The following is a 24,614-nucleotide window of genomic DNA, read 5'->3' as shown; positions in this document are numbered from 1 at the left end:
TCTGATGCTAATGCTGTTTCTTATTGAAATGTATAAGAATACATTGCATACCAATTGTAAGACTCAGAACTGAACCAGGATCTGCTGCTACCATGTTAGCGCCAGACACAACGACACACCTTTAGGAGTCCAATGGAGTCCATGCCTCAATGGGTCAGGACAGGTCTGGTAGTAATAGGTGGACCAACACACCATTAGACAGGTGTTGATAATGTGAAGCATGATCGGTGACTGTTTATCCTTTAGGAAACTGGTTGCTTTGCTTCCTGGACTGTGATTATTTTTGTAATTTTCATTTTTTACACCAGATTTTCTGATTTTTGGGGAACAACAAGGAGCCTCCAGCCACAGTTTCCTCACTTAGTAGGTTAAAGTGAAAGGTTAGCCATTTAAAAATAGCTTTTTACAATGTTTTAACACAGCACAAGCAAAACCAACACTGAAACTATAAACCAGAACTGAAAGATTAGTTTTTGCCACATTGTACTATCCCTGACCCTAGCTGTGCTCTTACAACATCAGTCAGGAGAAATGAAAGTAAAAAAGGAACAGCATGTCCAGCTTTACTTTCAATACTAATATTAAAAAGGTCATTAGCCCAAATTTAGGACATTAAAGAATTAGACAGAGTTGGGGATTATGTTTGAAACCAATCCAGGTCCCAGACAAGAATGAGGTTGTTTTAGAGGATGGCACTCAGCATGTACAAGACGAAGGTGTGTGTTTACACTTATTAATTTGAAAAAAGAATGTACAAGTAACTAAATGCAATCCATGTTTAAGGATTTTCTGAATCCTAAAGTCCCAGTACTTTGTAGTCTATCACCAAACAGATTCCCACAATCATTCTGCTACAGATATGAAGAAAAGCTGCTTCTTAGGATAACTTTCATGATTTCAGAAATGTTATCTTTTACTTTTAGATATTTTTCTCAAGATCATTTCAACACAAATCAACTCCCATGTTGGGGTTTCATAGCTTGACAATCCGTTTCCCACACTAAGCTTTCATATGTGGTCAGGAAGTTATTTTTGTCTGTAACATGTCAGGCCCAAAGACAACAGAACATAAGCAGGAAATGGTGAGACAGCTGGAAGTTCTCATACCAAGCAGGCCGGAAGAGGGTGGGTTCTTCTGTATGGGTTCAGCCATGTTGTCTTGAATCCGCTGCCAGAGCTGCCACTCGAAGCGAGGATGCAGGATGTAGAAAGGCTGCTGCGGGTGAAGCCTCCTGTATCTCTGGTACTGGATGAAGATGGGATAATCTGTGTGGTTGTACCACTGCAGGAGGGATAAACAGCATGTGGAGACATGTGAGGAAACAATCTGGCCTGCGGGCAGGTTTTCAATAAGGGTTGCGGAAAAAAAAAACAGCTTCATAAAATTACCTGACTGAGGTTAGAGGAAAAGGGGGCGGGGTCCCAGGCAACCAGAACACCGGAGCTGTACAGTGAACTGGACAGGAAGCGATGGTCATCAGATGCCATCACCTAGAAGACAAAACTTTATCTTTAAGATACATTTCACCTCCTGGAGAGGGCAGATACTTTTTATACTGACACAAATGCTAACTGGGTAGCACTTTGCAAGATAGATGTCATTTCAAAAAGAAATGGCAATGTTTCAATACTACACTGCACCCAGTCCAAAACAAAAAGTGTTAATCTTTTCTCCCCTTTCCAGATGAGAAAAAAATATTTCATAGAGATGTTCAGGAACTGGGTGAACAAGGGTAAAAAAGCAGCAAAGGAACTTAAAAATCTTCAGAAGGCCTGAGATGTTAAAAAAAGCGAGGGATGGGTGAGTTTTTTAATTTTATTTTACTATTTCGCAACACTATTCTTAACCTTAACGTCTAAAAATGGTGCCGTTTATTGACCAATTGTCTAACAAACCTCAGAGGTCTTCACAGGACAGATAGTTTTACAAAGAGATTTAACTACACACAAGTAGACTATTAACCAGCTGACTTCTGACTATACAGGTTGTGGTAGGTAATACACAGGTTGAAATAGATTATATTTAGGGGCATCAGATTAAAAGAGGCAAGCACAAATTTTTATTTCAAATTGTCAAATATTTTCTTTCTGCTTCACAAAAATGCTCTACTTTATACTAATCACATAAAATCCCAATGAAACAGAGTGTGGGTTGTAACTTGATAAAATGTTAGTTTAAAGTGGTATGAAAACATTTGAGGCCCTTGATTTTAGTATTTAACAAATTAGAATTTATTTTGAGTTCCTCCTCTTAAGTCTTCAGATGCAAAGAAAATTCTGTTTGGGTTTATTGTAATCCGTCTGTATTTGATAAAAAGATTTTATTTTCTGTGATGGGAAAATATATATTTAAGTCATATAATGTGTATATATGAACTGAATACAATATACAGCATTTTCACTGTAACCATAACCTTCTAACTTGGTCTGAAAGGATTCATGGCCAACAGTTTTTCTGTGCTGCTATCACATCTAAAAATACTGAAAGGCAGCTCATCTCTGCAGTTTAACACCCACAACATACAGACCATGCTTAGTTACATGGTTCTGCTCAGCATGTCATGTGATGAGTAAACCTGGAAATCCTAAACTTTGATAACCCCTCCCCCCAAAAAAAACAACGAAAGCTCATTTCTGCTGTCATTTTGTGCTCTTACATTCGAAATGTTAGATTTTCTTTCCTGATCAGGTACATGGTGTCAGGATGTGACATTTTGGACTTTGTGTTTTGTTTTGTTTACTAATGATCATATTTCTCCAGCCCCTCTGGTTAGGTTGTGTTTACTTATTGTTTACATCCTAGTCCTCATGTTCTCTGCTTCCCTTCCTGTCTGTTCAGTCTGTGTGGTGTCAGGTTTCATTACTCTGTAATCTGGTTTGCTTTACGGGTTCCTTGTTCGTTCTTAGATTTGGTGTTTCTTATGTTCCCTTCAGTTTCTCAGTTTCCTTCAGATCATGTTTATCCCTGATTTTTATGCTTTATTTTTATCTTTATTTATAGTTTTGTTTTAGGTCTGCTTGGTGTCTTGTTAATTACTTGTATTAGGTTCACCTGTTCCCTCTGCCTTCCTGCCTCCTTGCCTCACCTGTCCTCAGTTCCTTTGATTACCTGCCTTTGTTTTCTCTCTGCATATTAGTTGGTTTGTTTCATTATGTTTTGTGGGTTCCTTGCGTTACAACTTGACCCTTTATCCACGTCCCTGCCTTGAGTCTCCATGTTCCTGCAGTGTCTGTAGTGTAAGTGTTTGGATCTCGACCCTGTTCAGTACCTGCAGTGTTTGTTTTAAGTTTTGACTTTTTTAGATTAAAGCTGAGAGACTGCTTTTTTGAAATGCTGCTCCCAAGCTCTTGTCTGCGCTTCGGTCCGCTCCAAAACCCCTCCGTGACACATGGAGAAACTGTTTGACTGTTGCTATAGCAACCAGTCAGCTATTTGGAATTAAAACAGACTTCTAGTCTGAAAGGCAGTTTAGTGTAACAGTGACCTATTCAAACAGTTTTTCATGTTGTACGTGCCAATGTTTCTGCAGTTGGAAATGTCTTGTGTTTATAGCTTCAGTTTTAGTTTCGTTTGCATCTTTTTGCAAATCCAACTACTGTAATTTCTTTAAAGAGTCAACATTTCCAAAGTTGATACTTCATAACTTTTATAATTCTCCGACATGCTGAATATAGACTTCTGTTCCCAAACCTGACTGATGAAGACACACTGTTTGAGTTGGTAAAGTTGGGTTGTTTCTACGTCTGCTTTTTCAGAACTGACTATATGTTCTCATTGGGGCAAACATCTGCAGAGTTCCCAGAGCACATGTCCAAAATTTCAATGTTGTGATCTTTGAGCCACCATAGCACCTTATGACAAGGTGCTCCATCTTACCCTTCTTGGCCGGGTTCTGGGCTTGCTTCTCATCCAAGAGAGTGGGGTTCTTCCCAATTCTACCCATTAACCGTGGATTGGATCAGGATCCTTTGATGTTGGCATCATCGGGAATAGAGATCTATTGATCAGGTTTTTTAGTTTGAGAGCAATTTCGGGTTTTCTTTTAAGTCTAAGCTGCTCTGATTTTGACTGACTGTGTTCTTTCAAACATGACAGAAGAAAAAAATGTTCAGCGGGTTTTTTTGATAAAAATAGTTCCAAATCAAACAGTAAATAAAAAATGTAAATATCCAATCTGCAACGCATCTGCATCACAGCATGTCTCATTAACCGTTCTGATATTTGAATAAACTCACAAGTGTATGAAAGTACATGCTGATATTTGATTGCTTATAGTCTGAAAATAGTGGGGGATTTTAGTTTTGATGCATTTAATACCCAAACAAATTTTGTTGTATTTCATATACACATCACCGTTTAGACCTGATCAAGGGGGAAAAACCAAAATGTCCAATTCTGATGTGTGGCTGATTGAATGCTGCACCTCCACAAAGGTCTTATGGTACTCTCACTTTTTCCAGATCAGAAGGAGGATTCATGAAGGAGAATAACTTTGCACCAATCTGTTGCCATTCATCCTGACACTTTATGCAGAATTTCAGACTTATGTTTCTGTTGGACGAAAGTGGCCTCTTTACAACCCTTCTTGCCCAAAGGTCTTCACTTCAGTGCTATTAGATGCACTCAAGACACCTGCTGACCTGCTTAGGGTCAAGATGGTTCGAGTGTGTTCTGGACACTCTGCAACTCTTAATCACTGCTTCTATGTTTCTGCACATTTGTAATAGTTTTTTTCAGAGTTTTCAGTCTAAAACTTTGAGCCCTGGGCTTAGATATGGAAGACAGATGGCTTTGTTAATGAAACATTTAATTCAGTTTAAAATGATATTTTTTTGGGCCTCTTACAGTTTTAATGAAAATTATTTTTCAGTGCCCAGGGGAAATATGGAATCACTTACATTAAACAATACAGACTACTGTTTGATCCAACTTTATCTGGATTTGTTTTATCAAAACAAAACAAAAAAAAGGGTTTCAATAAAAATGAGCATTGTATACAACGCAGTTTTAACTGAATTAAAATTGGTGAAAGCGTTGCAACAATCTGAAACTTCATATTAGCATTTACTATCACTTAGATGCTTGAACTTCAGATTCATGTTTGTCAATCAGTTTGGTCATTTCCTCATTTTTTTATTTTATCCATCGTAACAATAAGAAACTAATCTTCAGCAGCATTAAGAACTGACCCTTTGCACCCAGTTCATCTTGCAGTAGCCTCATCCTTGGTTTGCTGCTCACTAGAATCACTTAATACTTTAGAACATTTAGAACAGACAATGAAACAGTTTGAGATGTTATCTTTTTCTCTGTGTTCCATTATCCATTAAATATCAGAAGGCAAACATCTTCTCCTCCTCTAAAGCAATCAGTCTAATTGGACCAATTGGGTGATCTCAGCTGAAGTCTTTTACAGCTTCACATGGGCTCATGACATGACTACTGAATTGAAGTTTACCAATCAGTTTGGGCAACCAAACAGAGTAAAAGAAAATGTTTTAAAGCTGATAAAATTCTTTGCACCTAATCTCCATTCGATCTAAATTTGAAGATGCGAAGGTGGTAACACGTCTACACATGTTAAAACTTTTGGCCATGACTGTAGTTTCTGCAGTGAGTGTGATTACGTTCAACCACAGATATAGATTGAATGTAATAAAGAAGTAACCATAATCGGTCACCGTTTGTGGGTTTACCTGCGAGTTAATGAGGCGGATGGTTGTTTTGGAGCCAACGTCTTTCTCGAAGCCGTTGGTGGGCGCAGCGTTGAACCGTAGCACTGAATCATGAGAGTCTGTGGTTAAATCAAAACAGTTTCAGAGAAAGGCAAATTTATAGTTACTGATGCAACACATTCCCTTCTTCCCGGAAATAACCAAAAGAGGAACCAACATTCAACACAATGCCTTTTTATTTTTGGCAGATACCTACTTCAGCAGAAACAGTCAACAAGTAGAGGTTTTATCTGACTAAACCGCTGCTATGATCACAGTATCATGAATTGCTTAGATAGTCGAAGTAGAACAAAACCAGAGGATGAAACAGACTCAGCACACAGGATAAGACGGTAAATGAGGTTTATTTCTACTGTAGACTTTGTTTAAGGAATCTTGAGCTGGAGTTGTCCAGAAGCCAGAGGAGGAGGAGGTAAACCCAGGAATCCAAGGAGAGAGAAAGAGAGTACTGGTGATGAGAATATTTACAGTGCAGTCTTTAGGAGGGAGTATTACCAGATGTTGGCAGGCAGATAGGCAGACAGACAGGAGTCCACATAACTGAGGTTATGTTCCAGCAAAGGTCTTCTTCTTCTTGTATTATTTTTGGCAGTTGGCAAATAACTTGAAGATGTGCATTACCGCCACCGACTGGTATGGAGTGTGGTTCTTCATGGTTTTAAATCTTATTTACTATTACAACAATCAAATTCTATTTATTAATTTAGTGCTCTTGAAAAATCTAATTATAATTTGAATATGTTTGCTACCGAAACTTCTTTGCAAAGTATCTCTCAAAATAAAATTTTCTTTAATACCTACAAGTTCTCTCCTTAAAATTGTTCTTTCTTGTTCATATTTCTGACACTTCAATATTACATGTTCTATTGTTTCCTCCTCTCCACAATGATCACATTTTCCTGTATTATGTTTCTTTATCTTGAACAATGTAGAATTAAGTCCTGTATGTCCTAGTCTTAATCTTGTAATTAATCTTTCCTCTTTTCTACTCCATCTTCCAGTTCTTACTTCTCCTATTATCTTGTTGATTCTGTAAAACCATCTTCCTTTCTTTTCTTCATCCCACCTTTTTTGCCACTCTTTCCTGATTCTCTGTTTAATTATATTTCTTGCCTCTGACCTACTAATATTTATTATAAAACTAATGTTTTGTGTTGCCTTCTTTGCCATCCTGTCTGCCATCTCATTCCCTCTAACTCCTACATGTGCTGGTACCCATAAAAACACTAATATTAATCCCATTCTTTGTATTCTAAATAAAGTATGTTTTATTTCCAACAAAATGTCTGGTCTACCCTCTGAATGATTATGTTTTAAACTTAATAATGCTGAACTTGAATCTGAACAAATGATTGTTTTTAATGGTTTTATATCCTCCACCCACTGCACTGCTAACAATATGGCTAATAATTCTCCTGAATATATTGATAATCCATCTGTAATTCTCCTTCCTACTTTTATTTTAAATTCTGGTATTACAAATGCTACTCCTATTTTTTCATCTGTTTTTGATGCGTCTGTGTAAATCTGGACATAATGATAGTAATTGTTTATATATTCTTGTATTATACTTGAATCTAATCTACATTTTGGATCCTTTTTCTTTTCCATCAACGCCATATCCACCACTGCTTCTGGTAACAGCCACGGTGGCACTACTGGCAAAGGCAACATTGAACTTATTTCTTTTTCATATATTTGAAATTCTTCTGCTATATTATTGATAATCCAACCAAAACTCTTAACTTGTTTTTTTTCTTTTTCCCAGCATGGTTTTAAAATATCACGTGTGGGATTATCCGGATTATTGCTTTGTAAGTTTATCCAGTAATTTATTGCTGTTTCCTTCGTAGATCTAATGGCATCTCTCCCATCTCTACCTGGAGTGCTGCTATTGGACTGGTTCTGATTGCTCCTGTACAAATTCTTAAAGCTTGATGTTGTATATTGTCTAATTTTATAAGATGTGTGTTTGCTGCTGATCCATAAATTATACTTCCATAATCAATATTTGATCTAATTAATCCTGTATAAATTATTTTTAATGATGTTCGATCTGCTCCCCAATCAATACCAGCCATACATCTCATAATGTTTAATATTTTTTTGCATTTATCTATGATTTTTTCTATATGTACTTTCCATATAATTTTTTCATCAAACCATATACCTAAACATTTTATATTTTTTACTTGTTCTAAAACTTGATTGTATAATTTTAGTTTGATATTTTCTCTTTTCCTTTTCTGTGTAAACACCATTACTTTTGTTTTTTCCACTGAGAATTTAAATCCCCATTGATTTGCTCATTGTTCTATTCTAATAATCTCATCCTGTATTTTCTTTTCAATAAATTTGATATTACGACCTCTTTTCCATATAGCTCCATCATCTGCAAATAGTGAGCAACCGACGTCCTTACCAATATTTTTAAATACATCATTTATCATTTTAGAAAACAATAACGGACTTATAATACTTCCTTGAGGAGTACCATTATCTATTATATATTTATCTGACAATTCTTGACCAATTCTTACTTGTATTTTTCTATTTGATAAAAAATCTTTAATCCAGTTCAACATTTTTCCAGTAATACCCATTTTATTTAATTTAATTAATAATCCTTCAACCCACATCATGTCATAAGCTTTTTCTATGTCGAAAAATACAGCTACTACATTTTCTTTGTTTATTTGTGCTCTCCTAATTTCATATTCTAAACATAATGCAGAGTCATTTGTGCTTCTCCCTTTTCGAAACCCATTTTGATTTCTAGATATATACCCATTAATATTTAAATCATATGTTAATCTATTATTAATCATTTTTTCCATTATTTTACAAATATTTGATGTTAATGCGATCGGTCTATAATTTTCTGGTTTTGTGTAATCTGTTCCTGGTTTAGCTATTAGAATAATTATTGCTTCCTTCCAGCTCTGTGGCAGCTCTCCCTCCTCCCAGACTTTATTGTATAATTCTAATATTTTGTCTTTTGCTTTGTCATTAAGATGTTCTATCATCGTATAGTACATTTGATCTTTTCCAGGTGATGTATTTTTTGTTTTCCTGGTTACAAAGTTCAATTCTCCTTGTGTAAATGGTTCATTTATTAATTTATTTGTATCTACATTATTTTTCATTAATTCTTTATATTTCATCTTTGTGATTTCCCTACCTTTCTTTCCCTTTTCACTAATATTATTTGAACTATGAATTTTACTAAATGTTTTAGCTAATATTTCTGCTTTTTCTTTATCTTCCGTTATAGTTATATTATCTATTTTTAATAAAGGATATCCATATTCTTTTCTAATACCATTCATTCTTTTAATCGTTTTCCAAATTTGATAAATTTTTGTTTCTCTCACTACGGTATTACAAAAGTTTCTCCAATATTCTCTTTTTGCTTGTTTAATGATCTTTCTTACCTTTGCCTGCTTTCTTTTGTACTCAATTAGATTCTGATAAATTGGGTTACTTTTTAACATTTTAAATGCTTTATTTCGTAATTTTATTACTTCACTACAATCTTTTGTCCACCATGGCACAATTTTTTTATCGTTCTTTCTTCCTCCTTTTTTTATTGATTCTTCTGCAGCCTGTAAGATTTTTTTTACAGATATTTATATTTAAACTATTTATATCAATTGACTCATCTATTTCTTCCAATTTCTTTTGACTTAAATATAAAACAATTTCCCAATCAGCCTTATTAAAGTTCCATCTTTTATATAATCCTGTTATTTAGTAATATTCCTGTTATGATTTTAATGGGGTAATGATCACTGCCTACTGTTGTATCTTTGTCAATGTCTCACTCACAGTTATTGGCTAAACAATTTGATACTATTGTTAAATCAATCACAGACTCTGTACCTGTTTTTACATTAATTCCTGTTCCTCTTCCATCATTTATACATACCAAATTTTTTATTTCCATTGTTTCTTCAATAACTTGTCCATTTTTATCATTACATTTTCCCCATAATGTGCTGTTAGCATTAAAATCTCCACACCAGATTACTTTTCCTTCTAAGTATCCCATTAATTCATCCATCAACTCAAATGATAATATTTTACATGGATTATAAAAATTTCCAGCAAAGGTCTGTATCAGCAGCTACCTTAAGAAGCCCATGAGCTCATTAGGAGAATGCGTTGCAGCTGCAGACAATGAGCTGCCAGAACCAACCAGAAGGGGAGGAGCAGAGATCCTACAGTACCCTCCCCTCAACGATTGCCTCCAGGCAATCCAGAACGCTTTTCAGGATGGCGTTTGTAAAAGGACGTGATGAGAGCAGGGTCCAGGATGTGAGAACGGGGAACCCAGGTTCTCTCTTCAGGTCCATATCCTGCCCAATCCACAAGATATTGAAAACCACGCCCCCTACGCTGAACATCCAGGATACAATTGACCGTATATGCAGGGTGGTCATCAATGAGTCGAGCAGGAGGAGGGGGCTTGGTGGGAGGACTCAGGGGACTTTCCGAGACTGGCTTGATCTGGGAAACATGGAAAGTAGGGTGAATGTGCATGGAAGATGGTAGTTTGAGTCTCACCGCAGATGGGTTGATGATCCTCTCGATGAGAAAAGGGCCAATGAAACGGGGGGCCAACTTTCTAGAAGTATCTTTTAATTTAATATTCCTGGTGGAAAGCCAGACTCTCTGATTGATGCGGTAGACAGGTGCAGCAGAACGGTGACGGTTAGCGAACCTCTTATTTTGTTCCAGGGTGCGTAGGAGGGTCCTCCTGGTCTGTTGCCAGATCCTACGACACCTGGAAACATAATGCTGAACAGAGTGGACCAGGATGTCAGATTCAACACTGGGAAACAGCGGGGGTAGATAGCCCAGTGAAGCCTCAAAGGGGGACAAACCAGTAGCAGAGGAAGTATGTGTGTTGTGAGCATATTCGATCCATGTCAGATGTTTGCACCAAGAAGAGGGGTTGTCATTTATTACGCACCTCAAGGCAACTTCAAGTTTCTGGTTGCATATTTCTGTCTGTCCATTAGATTGGGGGTGGTATCCACACGAAAGACTTACGGAGGCACCAAGAGCTTTGCAAAACTCCTTCCAAACTTGCGAGATGATCTGCGGGCCTTGGTCAGAAACAATGTCCAAAGGTATGCCATGGATGCGGAAAACATGGAGAACCAGGAGTTGGGCAGTCTCCAATGCAGACGGAAGCTTGGGTAAAGGAACAAAACGGGCTGTTTTAGAGAATCTGTCAACAACAGTAAGGATGACTGTGTTACCGTCAGATGGCGGGAGACCAGTGATGAAACCAACGGAAATGTGGGACCAGGGGCGGTTAGGGGTGGGCAGAGGTTGAAGAAGACCAGCAGGGGGTTGATTAGTGTTCTTGTTTCGAGCACATGTGGGACAAGCTGCAACAAAATCTTTAATGTTGAGATTCATAGTCGGCCACCAGAAATACCTTTTGGTAAATGTGATCATACGAGTCACTCCAAGATGACAAGTCAGCTTATTGTTGTGCACCCAATCCAGAACTTTGACGACAGAGTTGGGAACGAACAGCTTGCCCACTGGGCCAGTACCTGGGTCAGGTTTGGACCTCTGTGCCTCCCTGATGTCCTTTTCAATGGCCCAGGTGAGGGCGCCCACAATACAAAAATCCGGTAGGATGGAAGCTTCAGTCTTGAGTTGGTCAGAATGAGAGAACCGGCGAGAGAGAGCGTCAGGCTTAATGTTCTTGGAACCGGGTCTGTAGGAGATAGAAAAATGAAAACGAGCAAAAAACAGAGACCAACGGGCTTGTCTGGGGTTAAGTCTCTTGGCATTTTGAATGTAGGAGAGGTTCTTATGATCAGTCCAAATGAGAAAAGGGACTTCAGTACCCTCTAACCAATGACGCCATTCCTCAAGCGCCAACTTGATGGCTAAAAGTTCACGGTTGCCCACATCATAATTTTGCTCTGCTGGAGACAAGCGACGAGAAAAATAGGCACATGGATGTACCTTATCATCCAGAGGAGACCGTTGAGAAAGAATAGCCCCTACTCCAATGTCAGAAGCATCAACCTCTACAATAAATTGTGCACATGGATCAGGATGGGTCAATATGGGCGCTGAAGAAAATAGAGTCTTTAATTCCCCAAATGCCCTTTCTGCCTCAGGAGTCCAATGGAACGTTTTCAGAGAGGAGGTGAGTTGAATGAGAGGTGCAGTGACCTGACTGTAGTTCCTTATAAACCTCCTATAAAAATTTGCAAATCCCAAGAACCTTTGAAGTTGCCTGCGATCAGTTGGAGTAGGCCACTCTGCCACTGCCTTGGTCTTCTCGGGTTCAGTTCTGTACCTGCCTGTCTCAAAAATAAAACCCAAAAGACACAGATGTGACACTGAATTCGCACTTTTCGGCTTTAACAAAGAGTTGATTCTCAAAAAGCCTCTGGAGAACTGTTCTGACATGCTGGCGATGTTGTTCTATGTCCTGGGAAAAAATCAAAATGTCATCCAGATAAACAAAAACAAAGAGGTTGAGAAAGTCACGAAGAACATCATTAATAAGAGCCTGGAAAACAGCGGGTGCATTAGTCAACCCGAAAGGCATAACCAAATACTCAAAATGTCCTAGGGGGGTTTTGAAAGCCGTTTTCCACTCATCACCCTCTCGGATCCGGACCAAATGGTAAGCATTGCGCAGGTCGAGTTTAGTGAAGATCTTGGCAGAATGTAATTGTTCATGTATGGAATCAATAAGTGGTAGTGGGTTTTTATTTTTAATAGTGATTTGATTCAATCCTCTATAATCAATACAGGGTCTTAATGTGCTGTCCTTCTTACCCACAAAGAAGAATCCGGCACCAACAAGGGAGGTAGATGGACGAATGATCCTAGATGCTAAAGAATCCTCAAAGTACTCTTTCATGACCTTTCTCTCGGGTCCGGAGAGATTAAAGAGTCTGCTGGATGGTAGCGGAGCGCCTGGGAGGAGATCAATAGAGCAGTCATAGGGACGATGCAGAGGTAAAGAAAGAGCCCCTTGTTTGCTAAACACAGATGCGAGATTGTGGTATTCAGGTGGAACTTTGGACAGATCAACAGGCTCAGAAGGTTTGAGTTGTTTGATAGAGTGAGAGACAGCAGTTCTTAAGCAGTTCTGGAGACAGAGATTACTCCATCTCTCTACTCTGCCCTCCACCCAATTAATAGCAGGATTATGTTTCTGCAACCAAGGAAACCCCAAAACTAATTGTGGAGAGATGGAAGAGACAACAAAGAACTCGCCCCATTCATGATGGTTACCAGAGGTGATGATGTGAAGCTGAGGCACTTTAAATCTCACTTGAGACATGGTTTGACCAGTGATGCCAGTGACAGAAAGGGAATGGTTGAGAGGCTGAGAGGGTATTTGAAGTTTATCAACAGATCCGAGGAAATAAGATTCTGTTCAGCACCAGAATCAATAAAAGCGTCAACAGGAAACTTCTCTTGGCCAACAATAATAGTGACCGGAAAACACAGACGAGAGACAGGGGAAGAATGGGATATCAGCTCATCAAAGTCCCCTGACCTATTGACGAGCCCTCTCTTTTCCCTTCTTGGGGCATCTTGTGATAAAATGTCCTCCTTGTCCACAATATAGGCAAAGACCACCCTCAAAGCGACGTTGTCATTCCTCTGGGGAGAGTCGAGTGTGACCAATCTGCATCGGTTCCGGTTCCGCAGATCCCTCTGACGAGGAAGTGGGTGCGTTGAGGAAAGTGGTTCGAGGCGCCAGAGAGTGTTGCCACTGTGAATTGTAGTTCCTTTCTGTTTGTCTCTCTCTTAGACGGTTGTCAATGTGGATCGATAGGTTGATTAATTCATCCAGTCTTTCGGGTTCATCTCTCAAAACCAACTGGTCCTTTACTTGATCTGCAAGGGAATTAACAAAAATACCCTTGAGTGCCGCTTCATCCCAACCCACCTCCTGCGCTGCCACCCGGAAGTCGACGGCGAACTCCGCCAATGCTCTCCTTCCCTGTTTGAGGGTGAGTATCTTCTTAGCCGCTGCCTCCTGCTGGAGTGGTTGATCGAAGACTCTCTTGAAGTGACTGACAAACATGGCATAACTAAGAGACTCAACAGGGTTAGATGCCAAATAGGCAGAGCAGATCCCTTTAGCGAGGTAACAATATAAGTAATCTTGGAGGCAGCAGTAGGGAAAAGGGAGGGGGAACGACTAAATGCTAATTCACACTGGAGAGAAAAACCACCAAAGTTATTAGGATTACCATCAAACAGTTCAGACGGACGGAAGTCAGGCTCTCGGATCCCAGAAGATAGAATTGTGGGTGGCTGAGGATTCTCTAAACGAACTGGAAGATTGGAAGAGGCAGGTGAGAGTTTGGTTATGATTTCGCTTAAAGCATGAACCATACCACCAAGTTCTGTGAGATGAGAATCCGTAGTCCTTTGTTGTTGCAGTAGCTGTTGAAGCATGGTTTCAGTAGATTGTAGGCGTTCCTTTAAGGAAGTCTGTTCATCATCTGAATTGTTCTTCGACATGTTAGATGGCTGGAACATACTATCATGAATTGCTTAGATAGTCGAAGTAGAACAAAACCAGGATGAAACAGACTCAGCACACAGGATAAGACGGTAAATGAGGTTTATTTCTACTGTAGACTTTGTTTAAGGAATCTTGAGCTGGAGTTGTCCAGAAGCCAGAGGAGGAGGAGGTAAACCCAGGAATCCAAGGAGAGAGAAAGAGAGTACTGGTGATGAGAATATTTACAGTGCAGTCCTTAGGAGGGAGTATTACCAGATGTTGGCAGGCAGGTAGGCAGATAGGCAGACAGACAGGAGTCCACATAACTGAGGTTATGTTCCAGCAAAGGTCTTCTTCTTTTTCTTGTTGGTTTTATTGGCGGTTGGCAACAAACGTTTAGTAGCATTACCGCCACTTACTGGTATGGAGTGTGGTTCGTGTCGGTCTATCTATTTATATATATATATTTAATTCTACAAATTAAATAAATAAATATATCTTACCTATATGTATATATACAAATAGACATACTTACACATTACATTGTATTCTACCCTTCTATATCCTCCATACTTTCACAATTTTATCTACTATAATCAAATTCTATGAAATAATTTAGTTTTCTTTAAAAAACGAATCACTATTTGTACATGTTTACTCCCTAAATTCTTCCTCAAAATATCTAATAAATTAACCTTTTCCTTAATACCTTCAAACTCTCTTCTCATATATCTTCTTTCTCTTTCATATTTATGACATTCTAATATAACATGTTCTATTGTTTCATATTTTCCACAGTAATCACATTTACCAGTATTATGCTTTTGAATTTTAAAAAGTGTATAATTAAGTCCTGTATGCCCAAATCTCAACCTTGTTATCACTCTTTCCTCCTTTCTATTTCATCTTCCATTTCTTCTTTCTCCTACTATCTTCTGAATTTTATAAAACCATCTTCCTGTTTTTCCTTCATCCCACCTTTTTTGCCATTTTTCCATCAGCTTTCCTTGAACAATACTCTTTCCCTCAGATTTACTTGTTTTAACTATAAAACTAATAGGATTTTGAATTATCCTCTTTGCTATTTTATCTGCCCTCTCGTTTCCTTCTACTCCAATATGTGCTGGAACCCACACAAATATAACTATCAAGCCCATTTTTTGTATTCTGTATAATGTATGAAATATTTCTAATAAAATGTCCATCCTATTATCTGATTGATTATATTTTAAACTTAATAATGCAGAGCTTGAATCTGAGCAAATGACTGTTTTTAATGGTTTTATGTCTTCTACCCATTGTAAAGCTAATAATATAGCCAATATTTCTCCTGTGTTTACTGATAAGTCGTCTGTAATTCGTTTTCCTATTTTTAGATTGAATTCTGGTACTACAAAAGCTATTCCTACTTTTCCATTTATTTTTGATGCATCTGTATATATTTGAATATATCTATAATAATTATTTAAATGTATCTGTACTGAATAACTATCTACTATGGAAGATTTATCTTGCTTCTTTTCCATTATTGACATATCTACTGTTGCTTCTGGTAGAATCCATGGTGGTATAATTGATATTGGTGATGTTTGACTAATTTCTAAATCAATCATTTTAAATTTTTTTACTTTCTTTTCAATTGTCCATCCAAAACTCTTCATTTCTTTCTTTTCTTTTTCCCAACATGGATTTAAAATTTCCCAAATTGGATGATCCAAGTTATTACCTTGTAAATTTAACCAATAATTTATTTCTAGTTTCTCCCATTTCTATTTCTATTGCTGCTGTTGGTGTAGTTTTAAATGCTCCAGTACATAATCTTAATGCCTGATGTTGGATAATATCTAATTTAACCAGATGTGTTTTAGCTGCTGAACCGTAAACTAAACAACCAAAGTCTATGTTAGATCTTATCATTCCTGTGTAAATCTGTTTTAGTCATTTCCTATCTGCTCCCCAGTCACTGCCAGCCAAGCATCTCATAATATTTAAAATGTTCTTACATTTATCAACAACTTTTTGAATATGTATATTCCATTTTAGTTTTTCATCAAACCATAATCCTAAAAATTTTATATACTTTACTTGCTCTAATTCTTGGTTATATAATTAAAATTTTATTTCCTTGTTTATTTTTTTCTGATTAAATATCATTACTTTGGTTTTTTCAACTGAAAATTTAAATCCCCATTGTAACGCCCATTTCTCTATTTCAATAATAACCTCTTGAAATTTCTTTACAATGAAATCTACATTTTTTCCTCTTTTCCAAACAGCTCCATCATCTGCAAAAAGTGAACATCCCATTACTTTTCCAATATCTTTAAATACATCATTTATCATAATTGAAAACAATAACGGACTTATAATACTCCCCTGTGGAGTTCCATTTTCTACTATATATTTTCCTGAGATCACTTCCCCAATTCTAACTTGTATTTTCCTATTTGTTAAAAAGTCTTTGATCCATTTAAATATTTTCCCTTTAATGCCCAGTATTTGTAATTTAATTAATAATCCTTCCACCCACATCATATCATATGCTTTTTCTATATCAAAAAATACAGCCACTACACTTTCTTTATTTACCTGTGCTCTTCTAATTTCATGCTCTAAGCATAGCATTGGATCATTAGTACTCCTCCCTTTTCTGAAACCACTTTGATACTTTGACATATATCCTTTATTATTTAAATAATATACTAGTCTACTATTAATAATTTTTTCCATTATTTTACATAGATTTGATGTTAAGGCTATTGGCTTTTGTAAATTCAACATTTAACAGATTATTTGTTTCTTCAACACTCTGTAATACATCTTTATATATAAGTTTTGTATTTTATCTTCCTTTTCTTCCCTCTTCACTAATATTATTTGAACTGTTAATTTTACTAAATATTCTTGCCAATATTTCAACTTTATCTTCATCTTTTACTATATTTATATTATTTATTTTTAATATAGGATATTCAAACTCTCTCTTTATGCCATTCATTCTTTTAATTATTTTCCAAATTTTTTCTATTTTTGTTTCTTTCCCTATTGTGCTACAGAAATGTCTCCAATATTCTCTTTTTGCCTTCTTAATAGTTCTCCTTACTATTGCTTGCTTTCTTTTATAATCAATTAAATTCTTATAAATTGGATTTCCTTTTAGTACCTTAAATGCTTTATTTCTTAACTTTATTGCTTCTTTACATTCATTTGTCCACCATGGTACCATTTTCTTATTACTTTTACACCCTGCTTTCTTTATAGAATTATCTGCTGCTTCCATGATTATCTTACAAATTTTTTAATTTACATCATTTATATCCATTCTCATATCTACTTTCTCTAAGTTTATTTGACTCAAGTATCTAAATTTAGTCCAGTCTGCCTTATTAAAATGTAGTTTTTTATTGACACTTATATTCCTATTATTTAAAGTTAATCCTACTCTTATTGTAATGGGATAATGATCACTACCTATTGTTGATTTTTTATCAATGCCCCACTCACAACTACCAGCTAAACCATTTGAAACCATTGTTAAATCAATAACTGATTCCATCCCTGTTCTTACATTGATTCTTGTTCCCCTCCCATCATTGATACATCCTAGATTTTTTATTTCCATTAATTCTTCTATAACTTGTCCATTTTTATCATTACAATTACCCCACAATGTACTATTTGCATTAAAATCTCCACACCAAATTACTTTCCCTTCCAAATATTCATTTAACTCCTCCATTATTTCAATTGACAATGTTTTACATGGATTATAAAAATTTATTATTTTAAATTTACCTTCTTGTTCCCATATCTCAATTACTATATATTCAAGTTCTTTCCCTTTCCCTAATACCTGATATTGTATCCCTTGCTTAATAAATATTCCACATCCTCCTCCACTTCTCTCCTGTCGATCTCTTCTTACACCATCATATCCTTTTATCACAAAATCCAATGTTGTTTTTAACCATGTTTCCTGAACACAAATCATTTCTGGTTGTTCTTCAAGACTATCAATATAACCTTTAAATTCTTGTCCGTTAGCGATTAAACTTCTTGCCTTCCATTGTAATATTAACATGTACTTTCACCAGATGGTCCTTGTCTCCCATCTACCTCCAACTTTTTATTTATGTTCTCCCACGATCCCTCCTTAAACCCCAACAACTTTTCAGCTCCTCTCACTATTATTTTAATCTTCTCAGTTTTATGCTTGGCTTGGTCAGTACAGTTGATAACATATGCTACGAATAATATTAGTTTTTCTACTGATATTGTAATTTTCTTCTGACTGTACTTTTCTTTGCTGTGGAATTTGATTTGCTATTTGTTCAATCTTTCCTGTTTTCTGTTCCTTCACATTTTTAACTGCTTCTGCATAGCTTATGTTTTTAGTCATTTTAATCTGTATTTCTTTTGCCTTCTTCCTTACTTCACATCCTCCATACGTAACTCTATGTTGCCCTCCACAGTTACAACATTTTTCTTGTACTTCTTCTTTACATTCTTCAAACTTGTGATCTTCACCACATTTAGGACATCTCTGCTTCCCTTTACAAACTGCTGCTATGTGTCCATTGCTATGTGACCTTTGACATTTGAAACAACGAAGTGGTGGAGGGATATAAGGTCTAACCTGAAAGCTAAGATAACCTATTTTGATGTTTTGTGGCAACTCTTTTTCGTCAAATTCAATGAAGATTGACATACTTCCTACTTTTTCTCCATTTATTGTTTTTGACAATCTCTTCAAGTTATTCACTTTTGCACCAATAATACTTCTCTTAATTTTATCAAGATCTTCATCTAGAGGATCCCATAAATCACTCCTCTAATTTTTTTATTTTCTCCCATGATTTTTTTCTCCAACACCGTTTTCTTGCAGATATTATCCACCTTTAAAGCCTTGTTCTTTTGTTCTTCATTTTTACAAACTACCAATAAGTTTCCATCTCTCAAAATCTTTACCATTTCAACATCTCCAATTTTCTTTTTTATCTTTCTTGACAACACAATGGGGCTGATGTTATCCTGTTCTTCCTCGTTCTTAAGTTTCAATATTATTTTAAATTCCTCCCTCATAACTTTCCTCCTAACTATCCTTTCTTCTTCTGAACTGCTTCCTTCCAATTCTCGCTTGCTACCTTGGATATCACCAATTCCCTTTCCTTCATCTATTTTATTTCTTCCACGTCCTTTCCCTCTTCCTCTCCCAGCTGGCGTCCACCCTTCAAAATCCATGTCTTCCTCATTTCCTGTCTCCATTTCCAACCGAACCATTCACATACCAGTTTATGCCCAAATCCACCTTTTCCGAATCCGATATATTTCTATTTTTGTTTTTCCCGCGCCGCACCAAAACCGTTCTTCTTCGACGTAGTCCTCCAGCAAAGGTCTTCTTCTTCTGTGTTATTTTTTGGCAGTTGGCAAATAACGTTATGATGTGCATTACCGCCACCGACTGGTATGGAGTGTGTTTCTTCATGGTTTTAAATCTTATTTACTATTACAACAATTAAATTCTATTTATTAATTTAGTGCTTTTGAAAAATCTAATTATAATTTGAATATGTTTGCTACCTAAACTTCTTCGCAAAGTATCTCTCAATATAAAATTTTCTTTAATACCTACAAATTCTCTCCTTAAAATTGTTCTTTCTTGTTCATATTTCTGACACTTCAATATTACATGTTCTATTGTTTCCTCCTCTCCACAATGATCACATTTTCCTGTATTATGTTTCTTTATCTTGAACAATGTAGAATTAAGTCCTGTATGTCCTAGTCTTAATCTTGTAATTAATCTTTCCTCTTTTCTACTCCTTCTTCCAGTTCTTACTTCTCCTACTATCTTGTTGATTCTGTAAAACCATCTTCCTTTCTTTTCTTCATCCCACCATTTTTGCCACTCTTTCCTGATTCTCTGTTTCCAGCAAAGGTCTGTATCAGCAGCTACCTTAAGGAGCCCATGAGCTCATTAGGAGAATGCGTTGCAGCTGCAGACAATGAGCTGCCAGAACCAACCAGAAGGGAAGGAGCAGAGATCCTACACACAGCGGCTGCTGCTGATTTCACACCTGCAGTTTCACGATTGTTTTGACACTACTTTTGATTGCATTACATTTTTATTAAAGATAACATTTATAATTCTGTTAAATCATGTTTTCCTAACACCTAACAGAGAGTTTCCTGGGAAAGTGCTGTATTACGGGGAGACATATCAAAATACACTTTACTCACCGATCTCTTTGCCTAGTCCAGAGTTGCGGAGCGACCCTGCAGAAGACACCACAGCACAACTCTTGTATGGCCCGAGGTCGGAGGTCAGCTGTTGTGGCGGCAGAAGCAGGGGGGCCCAGGACAATGCAGAGAAAGGCTGAAGATCCGCAGTCAAAGTGGTGACTTCTACCTTCTCCTTGACCTGGCAGAGCAGCTCGGGGCCACTCAGCTTTGGCCGGTTGGAGGTGCCACCAGGGCCAGACACCTTGACTCCATATTTATTCATTGCCTGAAAGTACATGAACTAGTGTAAGCAAGCATGAGGAAACAAGTTTATCTGCTGAGGGTAAAAGCAGCAGTAACTCACCTGATAGTTCTGCACCACCTTCTTCAGCCTGCTACCCAGCATGCTGCTGGACATTTCGTCATTCCACACTTCTCCCAAAAGCCCTTTAGGCCCGAAGAACTCTGCGTCCCCCGATCGGCCGCTTAGCTCACCTTTACGCCGGCCGCCAAACAGGGTCTCTAGAGCTCGTGTGAAGGGGCGGGGAAGCAGGTGAGAAAAAAAGCCAGAAGACTCTTTCGTTTTTATTGTCCGCTTTGGTGTAGATTCCCAGTCCTCGGTGTGGTTGGGTGAGGACAGGACAGGGATTGGGCGGTGTGGGTCACTTGCAACAACACCTGGATGCTTCTGAGGGTCTATGTACGCAGTTTTTGCTCCACCCCGCAGCACCTGAGGGGGTCACAGTTTTGCAAAACAGTCTTGCAACTGAAAAAAAAAGATGTGAAACTGAAAAAAAAAAAGAAGTTCAAAACTGCTTTTCAGATGCAAGCTTTTTCGCACTTCCAGATTTTATTTTTCGGCTTCAAACTTCTGGTCCTGGTTTGGCCTCAGATCACAGGGGTGTGGAATCATGACTGACAGCTCAACACAGCAGCTGAACAACATATTCCCAGCTGTTGCATTCAGGGACTGTGGGAACTGGAATTATCTGTAACATCATTGATATTCTATATGTATGTATGTATGTGGTTTTAAAAGATAACATGCTTCACCGATAGAAGCAGCTTACAGCTTACTGAACACACGAGGCGAATCTCAGAGGAGAAAATATGATCTTGACAGATTTGCACAGCATTTTAAGTACGTGTTGGAGATTTCCCATGCTCTCAACGTAAAGCAGAAGAACCGCCAGACTGAGCGGCGGGAGTATTCGACCCGAGCTCTAGTCGCCATGGCCTCGTCTTTATCTGTTGGCACTCAGGTTCAAATGTTTTTCTTTCGAACAAACTTTTGTTTTTCAGGTTCAATTTTTTTTTCTTTTGAACAAACTTTATGGCCCCAATTTAGCTCCACCGAAACTTCCTACCCACAGAGTTCCAAAAAATATAAAAAGTTTCTAGTCTTGTCAGTAATGCTGAAAACAGCCAAGTCTGACTCAGTAAGGCGCTCCTTTAGGCCTCTGTTGCAGCTGTTCTGGTACTGAAAGCTGACACATCGAGACTGGCTCTGAATTTTTGTCATCCCTCTTATTTCCCTCTATGGTTAAAATTGGACATTAGAACTCAGAACTGGGTTGTTAAACCATTTTATTTAGGAAAACTATATAAGCTCTTGATAATTCTTATATTTCCATCTGTTCACTAAGCATCTTAAGATTCCTTCCCGAGTCATAAAACGTCCTCTTTTATTTGAAGTTACAGAATAGAACTGATTGATCCTGGTCTTTTCTTATGGATTTGTTTTTTGCTGTAATCATTAATGCCTTGATTAATGATTTGAGAATTTAATTTAATTCCCAATTCTATGACTGACAAGTGCTTGCTGATTGATCTTAGAATCTTTGGTTGAAGTGCCAGTTTTAGGTTTAATTTAAATAGTTTTTAAATCCTGAGAAATATACAGAACCTCAGATTCTTCTTTCAGACTCGTTTTGGAAGATTACACAACTCATCTGTATTTTAATAAATAAGTGATAATTAGTGGTGCATTCTGTAACTTTAGGAGAAACTGGAGCTTTAACATCACCGAGAATGAAGAACGACAACAAACCTTGATGACGGAGTGTGTACGAGGCTGAGCCCTGGTTCGTGCTCGCACGCCGAAGATGGCATCTGTGACAGGCACGCTGTTTTCAGCGCACAGGGCATAGAGCAGAGCCATTGAGATGCAGAAGAAAGTCATGCAGATGGTTCCACGGCGAGCTCGACGTCTCAGACGCCACAGCAGGCTGACCCTGTCCATCGCTGCTCCGGGAATCTGAGCAGGAAATGTCACAGCAAGGAAGAAAGTGGATCAAAACCAAGAAAATCCATTTTGGTACCAGAATTTTTGATAAAAAATTTGCCCATAAAACTAATAAAGAGATCTCTTACATCACATCTGAATAACTTCAACAGCTGTTGACAAAATAGCCTCTTGTTTTAAGTAATTTCGCCTAAGATCGGTCAAAGATTAATTGGTTTAAACATGACCTACCTTTTTAAAGAGGCTTAAAAACAAGAAATTTGAACTATTACATACATAGAAACATTTGAATCTCAGAAACAAAATGAATCTTACAGTTATATAATACATAACAATTAAATATTGCAAATGTAAATAATTTAAATGCACATAGGTAGAGGTAATTTTCCAACCAACCAACATTACATCTTTATTTTCTGTTTTAAACAAAGGAATGGTGAAATATTAGCAAAATTTATTTCGTGCTCTTTAGTCTGTTCTTCTTGACTGCATTACTGTTAATCATTCTTCAGCTTCTTTATAAATCATCTGCTAAAGACAAAACTAATGCATTTGCTTTGACTTGTGAGACTCTGCTCTAACTTATAGTTATATTCCAACTAATTTTCAGTTTTAGTATTTCAGTCTTATTTATTTCTACCTGGCTGCACGGTGGTGCAGTTGGTAGCACTGTTGCTTTTGCAACAAGAAGGTCCTAGGTTCAATTCCTGGCTGGGGCTCTTTCTGCATGGAGTTTGCATGTTCTTCCTGTGCATGTGTGGGTTCTCACTGGGTACACTGGCTTCCTCCAACAGTCCAAAGATATGCCTGTTAGGTTATTGCCCTTAGGTGTGTGCATGGTTGTTTGTGTGTTGCCCTGTGATGGGCTGGCGACCTGTCCAGGGTGTACCCTGCCTCTTGCCCATAGACTGCTGGAGATAGGCACCAGCTCCCCTGTGACCCACTATGGAATAAGCTGTAGAAAATGACTGACTTATTTCTGCCTTTGACTTCTTAAAATTTCTTTTTAACTTAGTGACTCAATGCACAATGAAAAAAAATTGCTTAACAAAAAACCCCCTGAAAATTATAAAATGCTCATTCAAAAAAGAAAATGAAAGTTCATTTCTATGAAACCAATGAAATCAAGAAGCAAAGTCAAATTTTAAAATAAATGTTATTCTTCAAAGGATTATGAAAAATCCAAATGTTACAACAAAAACAAAATATAATACAGGGTTTCCTCTAGGTTTTTTTTTTAATCGCGGCGGTTGGCTGGTGGGGGTGGGGTTACGTCATGCTGTTCAAAGCGTATCTGAAACATTAAGCATTAAGGCAAAAGTTATATTAATTGACTACATTACTGTCATTCAAATGCAATATATGTCCACTCCAAGTTCCTTGGTATGAGGGGTCAAAGTAACAAAAATTAACTTGAAATCAATTGAAGATGTGAAATACTGAACATGGTCAAATTTAGTGCAATAATAACCAACTTTTAATTAATATCGCCTCTGCAAAAATTAGAATCTGTGAATTTGGAAGTCATTAAAATGATAACATTGTAAATATTAATGTTGTAAATATTAAGGTTATCAAATTTAAAGTGGCCCGTTTTAATACACTGCCTTGATTTAATGCCTCCCTTTTTACCACTTCAGTTTTATCATTCATGGCGTTCACAGTTTAATTTTTGTTACTTCCAGTAGATCGGAATCGGATGTGGAATTCTTTCGCCTCCCTCTACGAATAACTGTAGCAGCTTCGCAGGCAGGAAGGAGCTGGCGGTGTTGGTTTTTCAAAATAAAGTAAATTTTAAGGTTTCATGATATTTAAATTTCAAACTCTGATTATGGTTTGTATAAGTGCGTAAATAAAAATTAACATAAGTTTTGTATTGTATTTGAATAACCTCCAGCTGCC

The 24,614-nt window shown here is 37.2% G+C and overlaps 1 protein-coding gene and 1 long non-coding RNA gene across 6 annotated transcripts in view; one reads left to right on the top strand and one right to left on the bottom strand.

Moving 5' to 3' along the window:
- st6gal1 (ST6 beta-galactosamide alpha-2,6-sialyltranferase 1) overlaps window positions 1–24,614 on the bottom strand; it is a 56,036-nt gene that overhangs the window by 4,331 nt on the left and 27,091 nt on the right. For 3 of the 4 annotated variants that reach the window (XM_047378906.1, XM_047378907.1, XM_047378908.1), the window contains 6 exons: window positions 22,518–22,724; window positions 20,832–21,197; window positions 20,486–20,753; window positions 5,698–5,795; window positions 1,390–1,491; window positions 1,108–1,282 (listed from right to left, as the gene is read on the bottom strand). In XM_047378906.1, the coding sequence (XP_047234862.1) occupies window positions 1,108–1,282; window positions 1,390–1,491; window positions 5,698–5,795; window positions 20,486–20,753; window positions 20,832–21,197; window positions 22,518–22,724 (1,216 nt within the window). The remainder of the gene's footprint in view (window positions 1–1,107; window positions 1,283–1,389; window positions 1,492–5,697; window positions 5,796–20,485; window positions 20,754–20,831; window positions 21,198–22,517; window positions 22,725–24,614) is intronic. The other variant, XM_047378910.1, reaches the window with a different exon arrangement.
- Window positions 1,200–22,592, top strand: LOC124876268. Of its 2 annotated transcripts, none has more exons than XR_007040259.1 (3): window positions 1,200–1,314; window positions 1,685–1,801; window positions 22,470–22,592. It is a non-coding gene; the product is annotated as an uncharacterized LOC124876268 (long non-coding RNA). The 2 variants fall into 2 exon arrangements; XR_007040258.1 differs by lacking the exon at window positions 22,470–22,592 and adding an exon at window positions 7,381–7,426.

The sequence above is a fragment of the Girardinichthys multiradiatus genome, chromosome 11 (genome assembly GCF_021462225.1).
Source record: "Girardinichthys multiradiatus isolate DD_20200921_A chromosome 11, DD_fGirMul_XY1, whole genome shotgun sequence".
In the NCBI taxonomy this organism is placed as follows: domain Eukaryota; kingdom Metazoa; phylum Chordata; class Actinopteri; order Cyprinodontiformes; family Goodeidae; genus Girardinichthys; species Girardinichthys multiradiatus.
Note: the sequence above shows the minus strand (reverse complement) of the source record. Positions and strands in the feature narration are given on the sequence as shown.